Here is a 14,731-nt window from a genome sequence, read left to right as displayed (position 1 = left end):
CATCTTGAGAAATAAGTGGTTGGGCATCGCTGCACTCAATCTCTTCCATTTCTGGGGCAGGGCTAGGTGGATGGCCCTGGAAAACCCTGCTGACAGAGTCATCAAAAAGAACAAGAGACTGCTGCATGACTTGGGGCTCAGACTGCTTGCCTGATTTGCAAGGGGGTGAGGTGAAAGACGGTTGGACATCGGCTGCAGGTGCCAACTCTGACCTTTCTGCAGTAGACTGGGTGGGAGACAATGTGAAGGAACTGGAGGCACTGTCAGCAGCAAACCAATCTACTATCACCTCTACTTGTTCTGGCCTCATCACTTCTAGAGGCGCATGATGCCCTACCAAATACTGCTGCAGGTTCTGTCGCCTACTCACACTTGAGGAAGGTGTTTCACTTGTGAGTGTAGCTGGCACAGATCGACCACGTCCTCTTCTTGCAAAAGGAGCTCTACCAGCAGCACCACGACCCAGGCCACGGCCCCTATTTGACGGTCTCCTCATATTTCTGTAATTTATAATCTTGCCCTAGAAAGGTGTTTATTGAATAGCGGAACAAAACAACAACAGTATCGCACGGGTGTATCTCACAGTCAAATATGCAAACTATGCCGCAATTTAATTTTTTTTACCCCAAAAGGGTGTTTATTAAATAGCGGAATAGAAAAACAGTATACAAATACAACGGGTGTATCTCATAGTCAAATATGCCAAGTATGCCGCAAATTAAATTTTTTTCACCCCAAAAGGGTGTATATTGAATAGCGGAATAGAAAAAAGGATATAAAACGGTGTATCTCACACGTACAAACACAGACTAGGCCCAGATTACAATTTTTTGTACCCTAAAGGGAGGATGAGGAAGAGGAGTAGGAGGAGTTCGGAACAGGAGGCAAACTGAAGCGCCCTGCAATCCTTGGCGGTGGAAGTAGATGCGCCACACAAATTTAAAAGGTGTATCTCACACGTACCGATACAGACTATGCCGTAATTTAATTTTTTACACTCCAAAAGGGTGTATATTGAATAGCGGAATAGGAAAAATTGTATAAAACGGTGTATCTCACACGTACAAACACAGACTAGGCCCCGATTACAATTTTTTGTACCCTAAAGGCAAGATGAGGAGTAGGAGGAGTTCAGAACAGGCAGGAGGCAAACTGAAGCACCCTGCAATCCTCTGCGGTGGAAGATGCGCCCCAAAAATTGGAAAGGTGTATCTCACACGTACCGATACAGACTATGCCGCAATTTAATTCTTTTTACCCCAAAGGGTGTAGATTGAATAGCGAAATAGAAAATATGATATCAAAAGGTGTATCTCACACGTACAACCCCAGACTAGGCCCCAATTACAATTTTTTGTACCCTAAAGGCAGGATGAGGAGTAGGAGGAGTTCGGAACAGGCAGGAGGCAAACTGAAGCACCCTGCAATCCTCGGCGGTGGAAGATGCGCCACAAAAATTTGGAAGGTTTATCTCACACGTACCGATACAGACTATGCCGCAATTTAATTATTTTTACCCCAAAGGGTGTAGATTGAATAGCGGAATAGAAAATAGGATATAAAATTGGTGATTTTTCAATAGCACATGTGAACACAGCAGTGTCTTATGTTTTATGTCACGGTCAGTTCTGCAGCAGGCTATGAAGGGAAAAAAAAAGAAAATTCCCCTTTAAGTTTGTAATTTTTAAATAGATTAGTACAGACTATGCCACAATTTAATTTTTTTTAACCCAAAAGGGTGTATATTGAATAGTGGAATAGAAAAAAGTGTATAAAATTGAAAATCACTCAATAGCACATGTGAACAACACAGCAGTGTCTTATGTCATGGTCAGCTCAGAGAGAGTCAGCAGGAAGCAGGCTATGAAGGGGGAAAAAAAAAAATCCCCTTTAACTTGTAGTAAAATATATGGATGATGAACGCTGCACAAAACTGACTGATAAAAATAGATTTTTTTCTCCCTCCTCCTCCTCAGTGGGCTCAAGTGAGGGCAAAAAGATCATTCACTGCACCACCCCCCACACAGCAAAATCGTTGTAGATCGCTAACGGACGATTGTTCTGTCCCTGCCTACTCGCTCCAGCCTGTCCCTGCATTCTTTTCGGACACAAATGCAATTTTTCACTGTCTGTCCCTAATCAGCAGCCAGCACGTATGATGTGTGCTCTCTCCCTAATCTACAGCAGAATGACGCAGTGCGCTGGGGCTCTCGAACTTATAAAGACATGGTCACATGCTTCAGATGGCCAATCACAGCTACTAATACATTAGTAGGCATGGCTGGGATGGCTTAAGGCACACCAGTTAAACGCTTGTGGATTGGCTGTTGAAAGCCCGCCATTAAAAGCGCGCCATTACATACAAAACAGGAAGCAAAATGACCGAACACGAATTTTAAACCCCCAACATACAGTTAAGTTTTCGGGTCCGTGTTCGGGTAATAAAAATCCAATTATTCGGTACGAACACGAATAATACAGTCCGTGTTCGCTCAACACTATTCTTAAATATAAAGAAATGATCATTTAATTCCAATATCCAATATATTGGACAATTAGTGGAGGCGTTAATTTTAATGGTCCTTTGTTCAATACAATATAAAAAGGAGAACCCAGATGTGAGAGACACATTAAATTACTGACAACATTCATTACACCTACAACACACACGCTACTCACATCCATCTATATACTCATCTATACATACTCCATCTTGCTCCATCATTTATCTGAAACTTTGAAGGACGCCAAACGAAACTCCTCCCTAACTGGCCACCATCTTGGGAAGGCAGCCATCTTAAGGACTCTGGTAACGACCATTTAAGCTAGCAGCCATCTTAAGTGTATTAAATATACCTTGCTGTTTATTTGATTATTATTCAACAATTGTTTATTTCTTTCCTTATATGTTTTATATTGCATATTTAAGGGTAAAAGATTACAATCCCAGCCGCATAAACCATGGTAGATTTTTCTCTAAGAAGCTGATTTTTGTTTTTTACATTTTTATGAATATCAGATTTAGCGCATATTAGCGTATTAGTCTACCGTTTTGCATAGCCTGTTCTCACTTCATCTGCAGCAAAGTGACTGTCGGCTGCGCAATTCCCAGACAATTGTGGTATGTTTATATAGAACACTTATCTATAGTTTATGCTTTATCTGGGGAAAAGGTAATCTTGTTTTATTTTGTATTTTATGTAAAGTTATCCCTTTATGTTACCTCCATTTTGATCATTTATTGTAAATACATGTCTTGTGAATAAATATTCTTATATATTCCTTACTGTAACCTGTTTTCACTAAGATTGGTATAAGATGTTAAAAAGAATTTAATCGATTAAAAATAATTCGTTACATATTGATTTGTGGAAATAAGTTGAGATTCTCCTACCTTACAGAGCTTTGCTTATTGACATAAATAGACACTGTTATATTCAGAGCAGTATAAATATTCTGACATATCAATTCCTCCATCCTCCAGGAACTGGCTGCATACTCTCGCCACATGAGGCCGGCATTGTCATGCACCAGGAGGAACCCAGTACCCACTGCACCAGTGTAAGGTGCACTCAAGTACCCCTCTTTACTGCAGCTGCAATTCTTCGAGTCGGCTACTCCCAAAATAACATGCCCAATTATCTGCCAACAGCCATATTCCCACTTGACCTCCAGGATATTTTACTCCCTTTAGAACTTTTAGAACTACAGCATTTTTTGCTTTCCAGCACTGCGCTATTGCACTGTACGCAAATAAAACTTAAAAGAAAAAAGAAAAAAATTTGGGTTTTCTTCTGATATTATTTGATCACCACTGTTTTTATTTTATCTTTTTTTGCGATAGAAACTAAAAAAAAAAAAAATAAAACAGAAAGTTTATGAAAAAAGAAAAGGAAAAAAAAAAAAAAAAAGCAATAACTTAAAAAAAAAATTTGAACTTCTTTATGAATTTAGGGCAAAATGTATTCTTCTACATGTCTTTGGTAAAATAAAATCCCAACAAGTGTATATTTTTTGTTTTGTGTGAAAGGTATACCCAGATGGTCTTTTTTCAACCTAACTAGCAGAGCATATTGCACACATAATTAACGATGAAGGGAGGATGGTTACAGAGGACACTGAAAAAGCAAACGTGCTGAATGCTTTTTTCTCGTCAGTCTTTACACAGGAAAAGGAGGGGTACACTGACCAGGACTATATGGTTAGTAGTAATACACAGGACTTGCCGCTATGGCTAAGAGAGGGTGAAATCAGGGAAAGGCTGGATAAAATTAACACAAATAAATCACCAGGCCCGGGTGGCGTACATCCGAGAGTACTCAAAGAACTTAGTAAGAGTATATCTAGATCACTGTTCCTGATCTTTGCTGACAGTATTAGGACAGGAAATGTACCATGGGATTAGAGGAAAGCTAACGTGGTACCGATATTCAAAAAAGGGCAGAGGCATGTCCACGGAAATTATAGGCCTGTCAGTCTGACATCGATAGTATGTAAACTTCTGGAGAGGATGATAAGGGACTATATCGTAGAGTTTGCCAAAGACAACAACATCATCAGCAGTAATCAGCACGGGTTTACAAATGGGCGTGCTTGTCAAACCAATCTCTTAACATTCTACGAGGAGGTGAGCTGTGAGCTAGATAGGGGGAGACCTGTGGATGTGGTGTACCTGGATTTCGCCAAGGTGTTTGATACAGTTCCCCACAAGCGCTTATATTATAAAATAAGGTCTGCAGGCATCGACCGCAGGGTTTGCTCTTGGATACGGAACTGGCTAAAAGGGCGTGTCCAAAGGGTGGTAATAAACAGCGTATACTCAGACTGGGCTGAGGTGGTAAGTGGGGTCCCCCAAGGCTCAGTCGTGGGACCAACCTTGTTCAATTTATTCATCAACAGCATTGAGGACGGGATCAGTAGTTCTATATCAGTTTTTGCAGATGACACAAAATTGGGCAGGGCAATAACTGCACAGCATGAAGCAGATATCCTACAGAATGACCTGGACAAAATAACAGAGTGGGCAACGACATGGCAAATGAGGTTTAATGTGGAGAAGTTTAAGGTTTTTCACTTGGGGACTAAAAACATAAAAGCACAATACACTTTAGGGGGGGAACCTTTGGGGGAATCAAAAATGAAAAAAGATCTGGGAGTCTTGGTAGAGGATAGAATAGGCAATAGCATGCAATGTCAAGCGGCAGCTGCCAAAGCTGGCAGAATATTAGCATGCATAAAGGGATGTATTCCAGTTAAAACTATAATCCTTCCACTTTATAAAACTCTGGTCCGACTACATCTGGAGTATTCTGTCCAGTTCTGGTCACCAATCCTCAGGAGGGATGTGTTGGAGCTGGAGAGAGTCCAGAGAAGGGCAACTAAACTAATTAGGGGATTGGAGGACCTTAATTATGAAGAGCGTCTTCAATCACTTGATGTATTCTCCCTGGAGAAGAGACGCCTGAGAGGGGACATGATAGCAATTTATAAATAAGTCAATGGTGATCTCCGCATAGAAAAAAAGCTATTCAGTCAAAAGGATTGCATGAGGACTCGAGGGCATACAATGTGATTAGAGGAGAAGCGTTTTAAACTCAGGCAAAATGGGGGGTTCTTTACTATTAGGGCTACAAGATTGTGGAATTCTCTACCACAAGAGGTGGTTTCTGCGGGAAGTATGGTGGCTTTCAAAAGACTCTTAGACGTACATCTCAAGGAGAAGAACATTAAGGGGTATGAGAGATGATTACAGCCACACACACCTACACAGGTTGAACTGGATGGACTATTGTCTTTATTCAACCTCACCTCCTATTTGACTATGTATTAATGATGGTAAACAGCGAATTATAGTGAGACTGTGATAGTATAGGGCAATATTACACTAGCTGACGCAGGCTGAGAAGGGGGGGGGGGGCAGGGGCGACACTAACATCAATAGAGACACTAATACAGCGATCAGTGGTAATACATTACACTGTCACTGTACTAATGACACTGGCTGGGAAAGGGTTAACATCTTGGGGCTATTAAGGTGTTAAATGTGTACTTAAGTATGTGTAAGGTGTGTTATGTTGTGCTTTTACTAAGCTAACTTGCAGTTTTTTTTCCCTGCTTTGCAGCAAGATTACCTGTCAGTATTTAGACCTCTGTGTTGTTTACAACAGAGAGATCACTTCCTTGAATGACAGAGCCAATAAGGGGTTGCGGGCGGTCAATGATTGACCGACACCCGCTGACTGGCATGTGCTGTACCTAATCACAGCATAGCTGGGGTGGCGGCTGCGTGTGCCCCTTAACCGGAAGTGCTGGATCACGTATCAGATAATATAAGAACTGTGAAAGAGTCACACCACACAAAAACGAAAGTTTTAGATTTTAGAAAAACAGACTTTTCAAAAATGAAATTAGTCATAAATGAGTCCTTATCAGACTGGAACGGATTACATGGAGTCCAGGAGAAATGGGACTACTTAAAAGGTGCATTATTGAAGGCAACAAAAAATTGCATTAGACTTGTCAGTAAAAGCAAAAAAAGGAAGAGACCACTGTGGTACTCAGCAGAAGTGGCCCAAATCATTAAAAATAAAAAGCTAGCATTTTGTAATTATAAAAAAACCCAGAGCAATGAAGATAAGGAAATCTACAAGATTAGGCAGAAAGAGGCCAAGCAAGTTATAAGAACTTCTAAAGCGCAGGCAGAAGAAAAACTAGCTCAGTCTATGAAAAAGGGGGATAAGACATTCTTCAGATATATAAATGAAAAAAGGAAATTAAAACAAGGTTTAACTAAATTAAAAACAAAGGACGGAAGGTATGTAGAAGAGAATAAAGGGCTAGCCAACTGCTTTAATGTATACTTCTGTTCAGTTTTTACAGAAGAAAAAGAAGGAGAAGGACCTCCACTTGAAAGGATGACTAATGAATAGTTTGATGCATGTGTCTTTACAGAGGAAGACGTTCTAAGATTGCTGTCTAAAGTGAAGACAAATAAGTCACAGGGTCCTGATGAGATACACCCAAAATTATTAAAAGAGCTTAGTGGTGAGCTGGCAAAACCATTAACAGATTTATTTAACCAATCATTAGTAACAGGAGTCGTCCCGGAAGATTGGAAATTGGCAAATGTCGTGCCCATTCACAAGAAAGGTAGTAGGGAGGAATCGAGCAACTATAGACCAGTGAGTCGGACATCAATAGTAGGCAAATTAATGGAAACCCTATTAAAGGATAGGATTGTGGAACATCTTAAATCCCATGGATTGTAAGATGAAAAACAACATGGGTTTACTTCAGGGAGATCATGTCAAACAAATCTTATAGATTTTTTTGACTGGGTGACTAAAATAATAGACGGTGGAGGTGCAGTAGACATTGCATATCTAGATTTTAGTAAGGCTTTTGACACTGTCCCACATAGAAGACTTATCAATAAACTGCAGTCATTGAGCATGGACTCCCATATTGTTGAGTGGATTAGGCAGTGGCTGAGTGACAGACAACAGAGGGTTGTAGTCAATGGAGAACATTCAGAACAAGGTCATGTTACCAGTGGGGTACCTCAGGGATCTGTACTGGGACCAATTTTGTTTAATATCTTCATAAGTGATATTGCAAAAGGCCTCGATGGTAAGGTTTGTCTTTTTGCTGATGACACAAAGATATGTAATAGGGTTGATGTTCCTGGAGGGAAACGCCAAATGGAAAAGGATTTAGGAAAACTAGAAGAATGGTCAGAACTCTGGCAACTGAAATTTAATGTGGATAAGTGCAAGATAATGCACATGGGGCGTAAAAACCCAAGGGCAGAATATAGAATATTTGACACAGTCCTGACCTCAGTATCTAAAGAAAGGGATTTAGGAGTAATTATTTCAGAAGACTTAAAGGTGGGAAGACAATGTAATAGAGCAGCACGAAATGCCAGCAGAATGCTTGGATGTATAGGGAGAGGTATAAGCAGTAGAAAGAGAGAAGTGCTTATGCCGCTGTACAGAACACTGGTGAGACCTCACTTGGAGTATTGTGCGCAGTACTGGAGGCCATATCTCCAGAAGGATATAGATACTCTAGAGAGAGTTCAGAGAAGAGCTACTAAACTAGTACATGGATTGCAGGAAAAAAACTTACCAGGAAAGGTTAAAGGACCTTAACATGTATAGCTTGGAAGAAAGAAGAGACAGAGGGGATATAATAGAAACTTTTAAATACATAAAGGGAATCAACTCGGTAAAGGAGGAGAGCATATTTAAAATAAGAAAAACTACCACAAGAGGACACAGTTTTAAATTAGAGGGGCAAAGGTTTAAAAGTAATATGAGGAAGTATTACTTTACTGAGAGAGTAGTGGATGCATGGAATAACCTTCCTGCAGAAGTGGTAGCTGCAAATACAGTGAAGGAGTTTAAGCATGCATGGGATAGGCATAAGGCTATCCTTCATATAAGATAGGGCCAGGGACTATTTATAGGATTCAGATATATTGGGCAGACTAGATGGGCCAAATGGTTCTTATCTGCCGACACATTCTATGTTTCTAGATACATGATCCAGCGCAGAGAGGCCGCTCTGCCACCATACTTGTAAGTGAGGTGGTCGGCAAGTGGATAATGTGTTAAAAAAATTAAAAACAAAATTATAAAAAACACACTTACTGCCCCTAGGTGGCTACACTCATTCCTCCACTGTATTGGAGGGATGGAGGGCCATGGTTGCCAACCATCCAGGCTAGACCACAAACTGTCTTTTTTCATTACATGGGGGATAGGGAGATTAGTAGTTTACAGATAATCTGATAGCATTGTTTTTTGCTTTCGATTAAGCTCACATGAAGTGACAAAGATACATGTACTACAACATAAAAAATAAGCAGGTCCGGAATATAACTCTTGTTCATGAACTGATGGTTCAGCAAAATATATTTGTTGTATACAATAAGCATACTAAACACAACTAACAGCTTAAGCAAGCTTGTGCATAGACCTTAAAGAAGAGATTTATTTACTGCAGTATATAAAAGGCCACTGTTTCTACAAAGCAAGTTTCAGCAGAAGGGCTATTGTTTGCCCATCCACCTACAATAATGTTCAATACATTTGTAAACATTTGGAAACATCTTGTGCCTGTAAAATCAAGTAAGCTAGTCCCAAAAGCCACCACCCAACCACATTATCTAGCAGAACTGAAATTGCCCTTTTATGCCTGTCTTCTGTGATTGGTGCTTATATTCTATGTACTGGTTGCTACCATTGTGTCATATTCCTTTGGATACCCATTTTTGCCTGATAAGGGGTCCTCTCCTATGACAAGATCAGATTTTTCCTTTTCATCTCCTGTTTGTTCATCCAGCTACATATAATGGGAATGTTGCGGTTGTAATCACAGAAAAGTGATTTTAATATAGTTGCCCTTTAAAGCAATCTTACTGGCCATAGATACCAAATACATTCTGAAAACTAATGGAAATAGTAAGCACATATTCTGTACAGCAATGCTGAATTTCGTATTTAACCCTGTTCAAAATCAGTAAGAAAAGAATTGTATATAAATCATTTATATTCAGTTAGTTTACAAATATAATGATAGATCTGATCAGTAAATGCTTCAGAGGAAAATTTTTCCAAAACTCTTGCATGTCCAGACTTTCCCATGGTTGCTTTAAGAGAAGGATTTCTGACAAACTTTTCCATGGCATCAGCGAATGCTTCGGCACTAGGAGGGCACAGAAAACCGGTCACATTATTTACAACTGATTCAAGAGGACCACCTGAATTGACAGCTATTACTGGGCAGTGCATGAACATAGACTCGACTGGAACTATTCCAAAATGTTCATTACTGGGAGTGTATAATATGCATGTACAATTATGAAGCAGATTAAGTTTTTGCTTGTCAGAAAATGATCTTAGAAAAGTGACATGATTACCAATTTCACATTTTTCTGCAAAGTTTTTCAGCTCTTGATAATATTCAATATTCTCCCGAACTCTCTCATCATAACCCCCAGCTAGGATTAGCTGAGTCTTTTCCCAGTCCACAGAATTCAGTTTAGCATGTAGAACACATAAGGATTCAAGTGCAAGAGTAAGATTTTTCTTCCGCTCATATCTATTGATTGAGAGAAATACAAATTCTCTGCCCTCTGGAACAAGTTCACCGAGACTATCAAAATTGCTGCATTCAAAGTTGCTAATATTTAAGGATGGATACAAGACTTCTGGTTGTATATGAGATAGTGAAGAAAAGGTTTCTTGGAAAATTTTAGCAGTGAAATGACTGTTGACTACAATGCAGTTGGCCATGCCAGTGGTCTTCTCTTCTAACCAGTCAATGGGAGCTCTGTAGACTTTCTTAATTAGTGACATCCTCTGAGTAAGGAGCTGATCAGGGAAATGGCAATAAAATAAAACAGGTTTTTTGTTTCTAGCCAGTTTGAAAACAGGAATGCATGCAGATACCTAAAAAAGACCAAGAGCAAAAATTAGAAATGCACCACGTGTTACACATAACTACAAGCATTTAGATAAGTTTACCTCTCCTACTTAATGAAAGTGCATGCTGACGGTGATCCTTCTGCATTATATTTTTTAACCACTTGCCGACCGCCCACTGCAGTTGTACAGCGGCAGTCTGGCATTTCCAGACAAAGTGCCGTACATGTAGGGCGCTAGCCTGGGAGGAGCCAGGGGGCGATCGCGCGCCGCTGGAGGCGCGCTCCCGCCCCCGCTCCTCGGTTGGGGGAGTCAGTGCGTGTGACCAGCGGCTCCGATGGCCGCCGGCCACTCGCGATCTCCCGCTGCAGTGAGAGAAGGACAGACGGCTGATGTAAACACAGCCGTCTGTCATTCTCACTAAAGTAATCACAGAGGCTATGCGATCCTGCTATGTAGGATCGCATGTCTCTGTGATTACATCACAAGCCACGCCCCTCCACAGTTAGAATCACACCCTTAGGGGCACACTTAACTCCTTGATCACCAGTAAAGTTAACCCATTCCCTGCCAGTATCATTGTTACAGTAACAGTGCATATTTATAGCACTGATTACTGTAGTAATATCACTGGTACTCCCAAAAGTGTAAAAAATTTCAGTCAGTGGTCCGATCTGTCCGCAATGTCGCAGTTCCGCAAAAAAAAAAATAATTGCAGATCACCGCCATTACTAGTTAAAAAAAAAACAATAAAAATTATATAAAATCTTCCTCGCAGTTAGTAAAGGCAATAACTTTTGCGCAAACCAATCAAAATACGCTTATTTTACCAAAAATATGTAGCAGATTTTTACATTTTTTTTTTGAGAATTTCATTAAAAAAATGTGAAAAATATTGTTATTTTTTCAAAATTGTCTCTCTTTGTTTATAGTGCAAAAAAAAAAAAAAAAAATCGCACAGGTGATCAAATACCACCAAAAGAAAGCTCTGTTTGTGGGGGAAAAGAGGACATCAAATTTGTTTGGGTACAGTGTCGCACGACCGCGCAATTGTCCGTTAAAATCTCGCAGTGCCGAATTGCAAAATAGGGCCTGGTCTTTGAGCAGCCAAATCTTCCGAGGCTTAAGTGGTTAAAGGACAGTTTTTCTCTTTAATATGTTTGTTTACACACAAATATTTTTCTTTCATATTTGTTGCTGATCGGTAAAACACTGGGTGATGCCATTAATAATATGTTCTTAAAGCACTCCAACTTTTCCTCCATATTATTTGTTTCTAGAATATCTTCCTATTTAATGTCCTGAAGTATGAATCGCTGCTTAGTAAGGTTGGATCTCTTGAAATGTATTGTTCTTGTACTACCCTCGCATCTCCTTTTCCTATGATTAACAGGGAATGTAATTACACTGTGATCACTGTTACCCAAGTCATCCCTTACTTTAATGTCTGGAATCAGCTCTGTGTTTGTTATTAGCAGGTCTAGCAGAGCATCATTTCTAATTGGAGCATCCACCAATTGGCACATTAAAATGATCCCGCAAGTCATTAAAAAAATGGCAAGCCTTAAATGCATTAGCAGTTCCATCTGCCCAGTCAATATCCAGATAATCCCCCATGATAATAACATTGCCCTGCCTCACCACCATTTCTACATGTGAGAGGAGGTCTGTTTTCTCTTCATCCTTCAGACTAGGGGGCCTGTAGCACAGTAGCATACACCCACTAGTTATTTCCAGTTTGATTTCACCCCTTGAAGCTCCAGCCACAGGGATGCCACAGCCCCCACCCCCTTTACCTTCCCTGTCCCTAATATACAGGGAGTACTGCTGGACAGTCGCAAGCCAGTCATGTGAGCTGTCAAACTAGGTTTCGGTGCTCCCATTAAGTTGAAGCCCTCCCCATGCAACAGTAGTTTCAGCTCTTCTATTTTATTCCCCTATTTCTGAACATGCCTTATAATTTTGTATGAGCACGTATTTTCTCCCTGTGTGTACTGAGGCTGCAATAGGATTCCGCCAGCGTACGTGCATTGATTTTAGGCCCACTAGCTATACTACCAACTCTGATCACAGTAGCTCCCTATGATCCTTGCTCTCTGCCTGGCATAGCTTCCTCTGTTTTTAATTTTTTTTTTTCATATATTGGTATAGTGTGTGATGTTTATGCAAGGGTGGATATTTCTCTCTTTCATTTTACAATGATTCTAATACATGTCACAGTTTAACTCCTGCCAGTTAATAAAAGAACATTACAAACATAATATAGGCACTGGGAATAATATGTGTTACTGTGTCCAATGTACTTGGAATAGTGTGGGTTGCTCTGAACTGAGTCCAGTATACTGGGAATGGTGTGTCACATTGTGCCAATTAAACTGGGAATAGCCTATATTGCTATATCCAGTATATTGGGAAAGAAGTTTAATGCCTTGTACAGTGTATTGGGAATGATTAGAGATGGGTCAATGCCTTGACAAGTGTACTGGGATTAGTGTATCTTGCTGTGTCCTCTCTACTGGAAATGGTGTGTGTGCTTCTGTGTGCCAAGTTCGGGATGCTAGGAGTGGTGCATGTTCAATGTGTTGGATATGTTGCAATGGATTTGGAGTTTGCTGCATGCTGTGCCCTGTCTAGCGCACCAGTAATGGTGTGTATTGCTTTGTGCAATACCCATTATGCTGGCCACTGCATCTTCACTTCACTTCCTTTAATCACTTTATAGTTAGTAAAGTCCAACGTGGGCACAGCAATAAACATTGGCACAACCTTAAATAATATCAGGGAAAAAATGAAATACATGTCAAAATCAGGCACTTCTGAGCACACAGCTAATAGAACACAATGGTAGCGCTGAATCTACAAAGTGATCTATGTAAATGAAATAACTGTATTTTAGTTTAACATACCTGGTCACAGAACACCACATCAAACTGTTCCCCGCTGAGGAATACTATGTAAAAAGCTAGAAATATCATGCGAATGTAAGCGCAAAGTGCAAAACATTTCCCAAAAATACTTCGAGGTAGCCAGTCTCCACAACATCTAATGGAAATTCCAGAGTCCAGGGTCTCCGAAAAACAGTGGTTAGGGTCATAATGAGCTGTCCAAACCTGTACTTTACAACCACGAGATTTCAAGGCCAGAGCTGCATCTACAACCAATCTCTCAGCGCCACCAATTCCCAGGTCTGGATGAATGAAAAGCACTGTGGGTCCCATGACTATCGGCAACAGCACACAGGCAGGAAACACAGCTGTGAGAAACAAAATATTAAAATATATTTCTTTTAAAAAGATTTAGGAGTAGTGAAATCATAAATATGCAGTAATTTTAAAGACGAAGTTCAACTTTTAAAATGTTTCCTGTTGGTCAGGACTTTTCCTTTTTTTTGTTTTTTGTTGGTTTATCATGGAGAGTATTATAAAATAAGATATTTAGGTGAGATATCTATATATTAAAAATGAAGTCATCCATCAATCAAATCCTTAGTAACATTTTTATAATTTGACAGCAAAGGGTAAGGGCTCTTTCACACGGCCGTTCAGTTTTTTTTTTCCGCTCTGCACTTGTGTCATCCGCTCCGTATGTCCGCATATCATCCCATCCGTTTGCGGATGATATACGGACATAATGTAAGTCTATGGGCATTGCGGATGTCAGCGGATGACACCGCTGACATCCGATTTTGCTTCCTTTCCGTTTTTTAAACGGAACAAAAATAGGGTTCTGTTCCGTTCCAAAAAACGGAACAGAACTGAAAGGACGAAAATCAGATGTCAGTGGATGGTCATCAGCTGACATCCGCAATCCCATAGACATTCATTATGTCCGTAAATCACCCGCAAACGGATGGGGTCATATACGGACATACGGAACGTCCGTGTGAAAGAGCCCTAAGGATACTCTTTCATCCCTAATTATTTACATGCTGTGTGATATATTTAGATTCGCATTTTATTATTTGCTCTTCTTTAGTGGGATATTCAGTTTTGTCTTCTTTCTTGTTTTGAAGAGATTTCTTGGTTTTCACGTTAGATGTAAATAGGGCCTGAAAGTGAAATTTGTGTGTTTACACAAGAACAACTTCATTCACATCTGCGTGTTTCTTAAAAGTGCGCTTTGCAGTGCCTTTCAGAAAAGTAATGCAAAGGCACATGGAGCTTGTGTTACCATTAAATGGTAATGGAACCCCAAGCATGGTTATCTGGCACACCAAAGGCAGTTCACTCCCTTTTAGAGAAAGGGGCTATTTTGTCCCAGGCAACCCTTAGAAAGAGATTTCACGCTCCCTACTTGGAATT

General features: G+C 40.2%; 1 protein-coding gene across 1 annotated transcript; it reads right to left on the bottom strand.

Annotated features, from left to right (window-relative positions):
- Positions 1–9,351: 9,351 nt before the first annotated feature.
- ALG2 (ALG2 alpha-1,3/1,6-mannosyltransferase) lies at positions 9,352–13,663 on the bottom strand. Its single transcript, XM_082259654.1, has 2 exons — positions 13,337–13,663; positions 9,352–10,457 (listed from the first exon to the last, which is right to left on the bottom strand). Exons 1-2 carry the CDS (start codon positions 13,646–13,648, stop codon positions 9,549–9,551), a joined length of 1,221 nt encoding a protein of 406 aa, XP_082115780.1. The 5' UTR covers positions 13,649–13,663; the 3' UTR covers positions 9,352–9,548.
- Between the last annotated feature and the right edge of the window lie 1,068 nt (positions 13,664–14,731).

The sequence above is a fragment of the Pelophylax lessonae genome, assembly GCF_965119305.1.
Source record: "Pelophylax lessonae genome assembly, chromosome: 5".
NCBI lineage: Eukaryota > Metazoa > Chordata > Amphibia > Anura > Ranidae > Pelophylax > Pelophylax lessonae.
The sequence above is the reverse complement of the archived record's forward strand: the minus strand, read 5'-3'. Positions and strand labels throughout refer to the sequence as shown.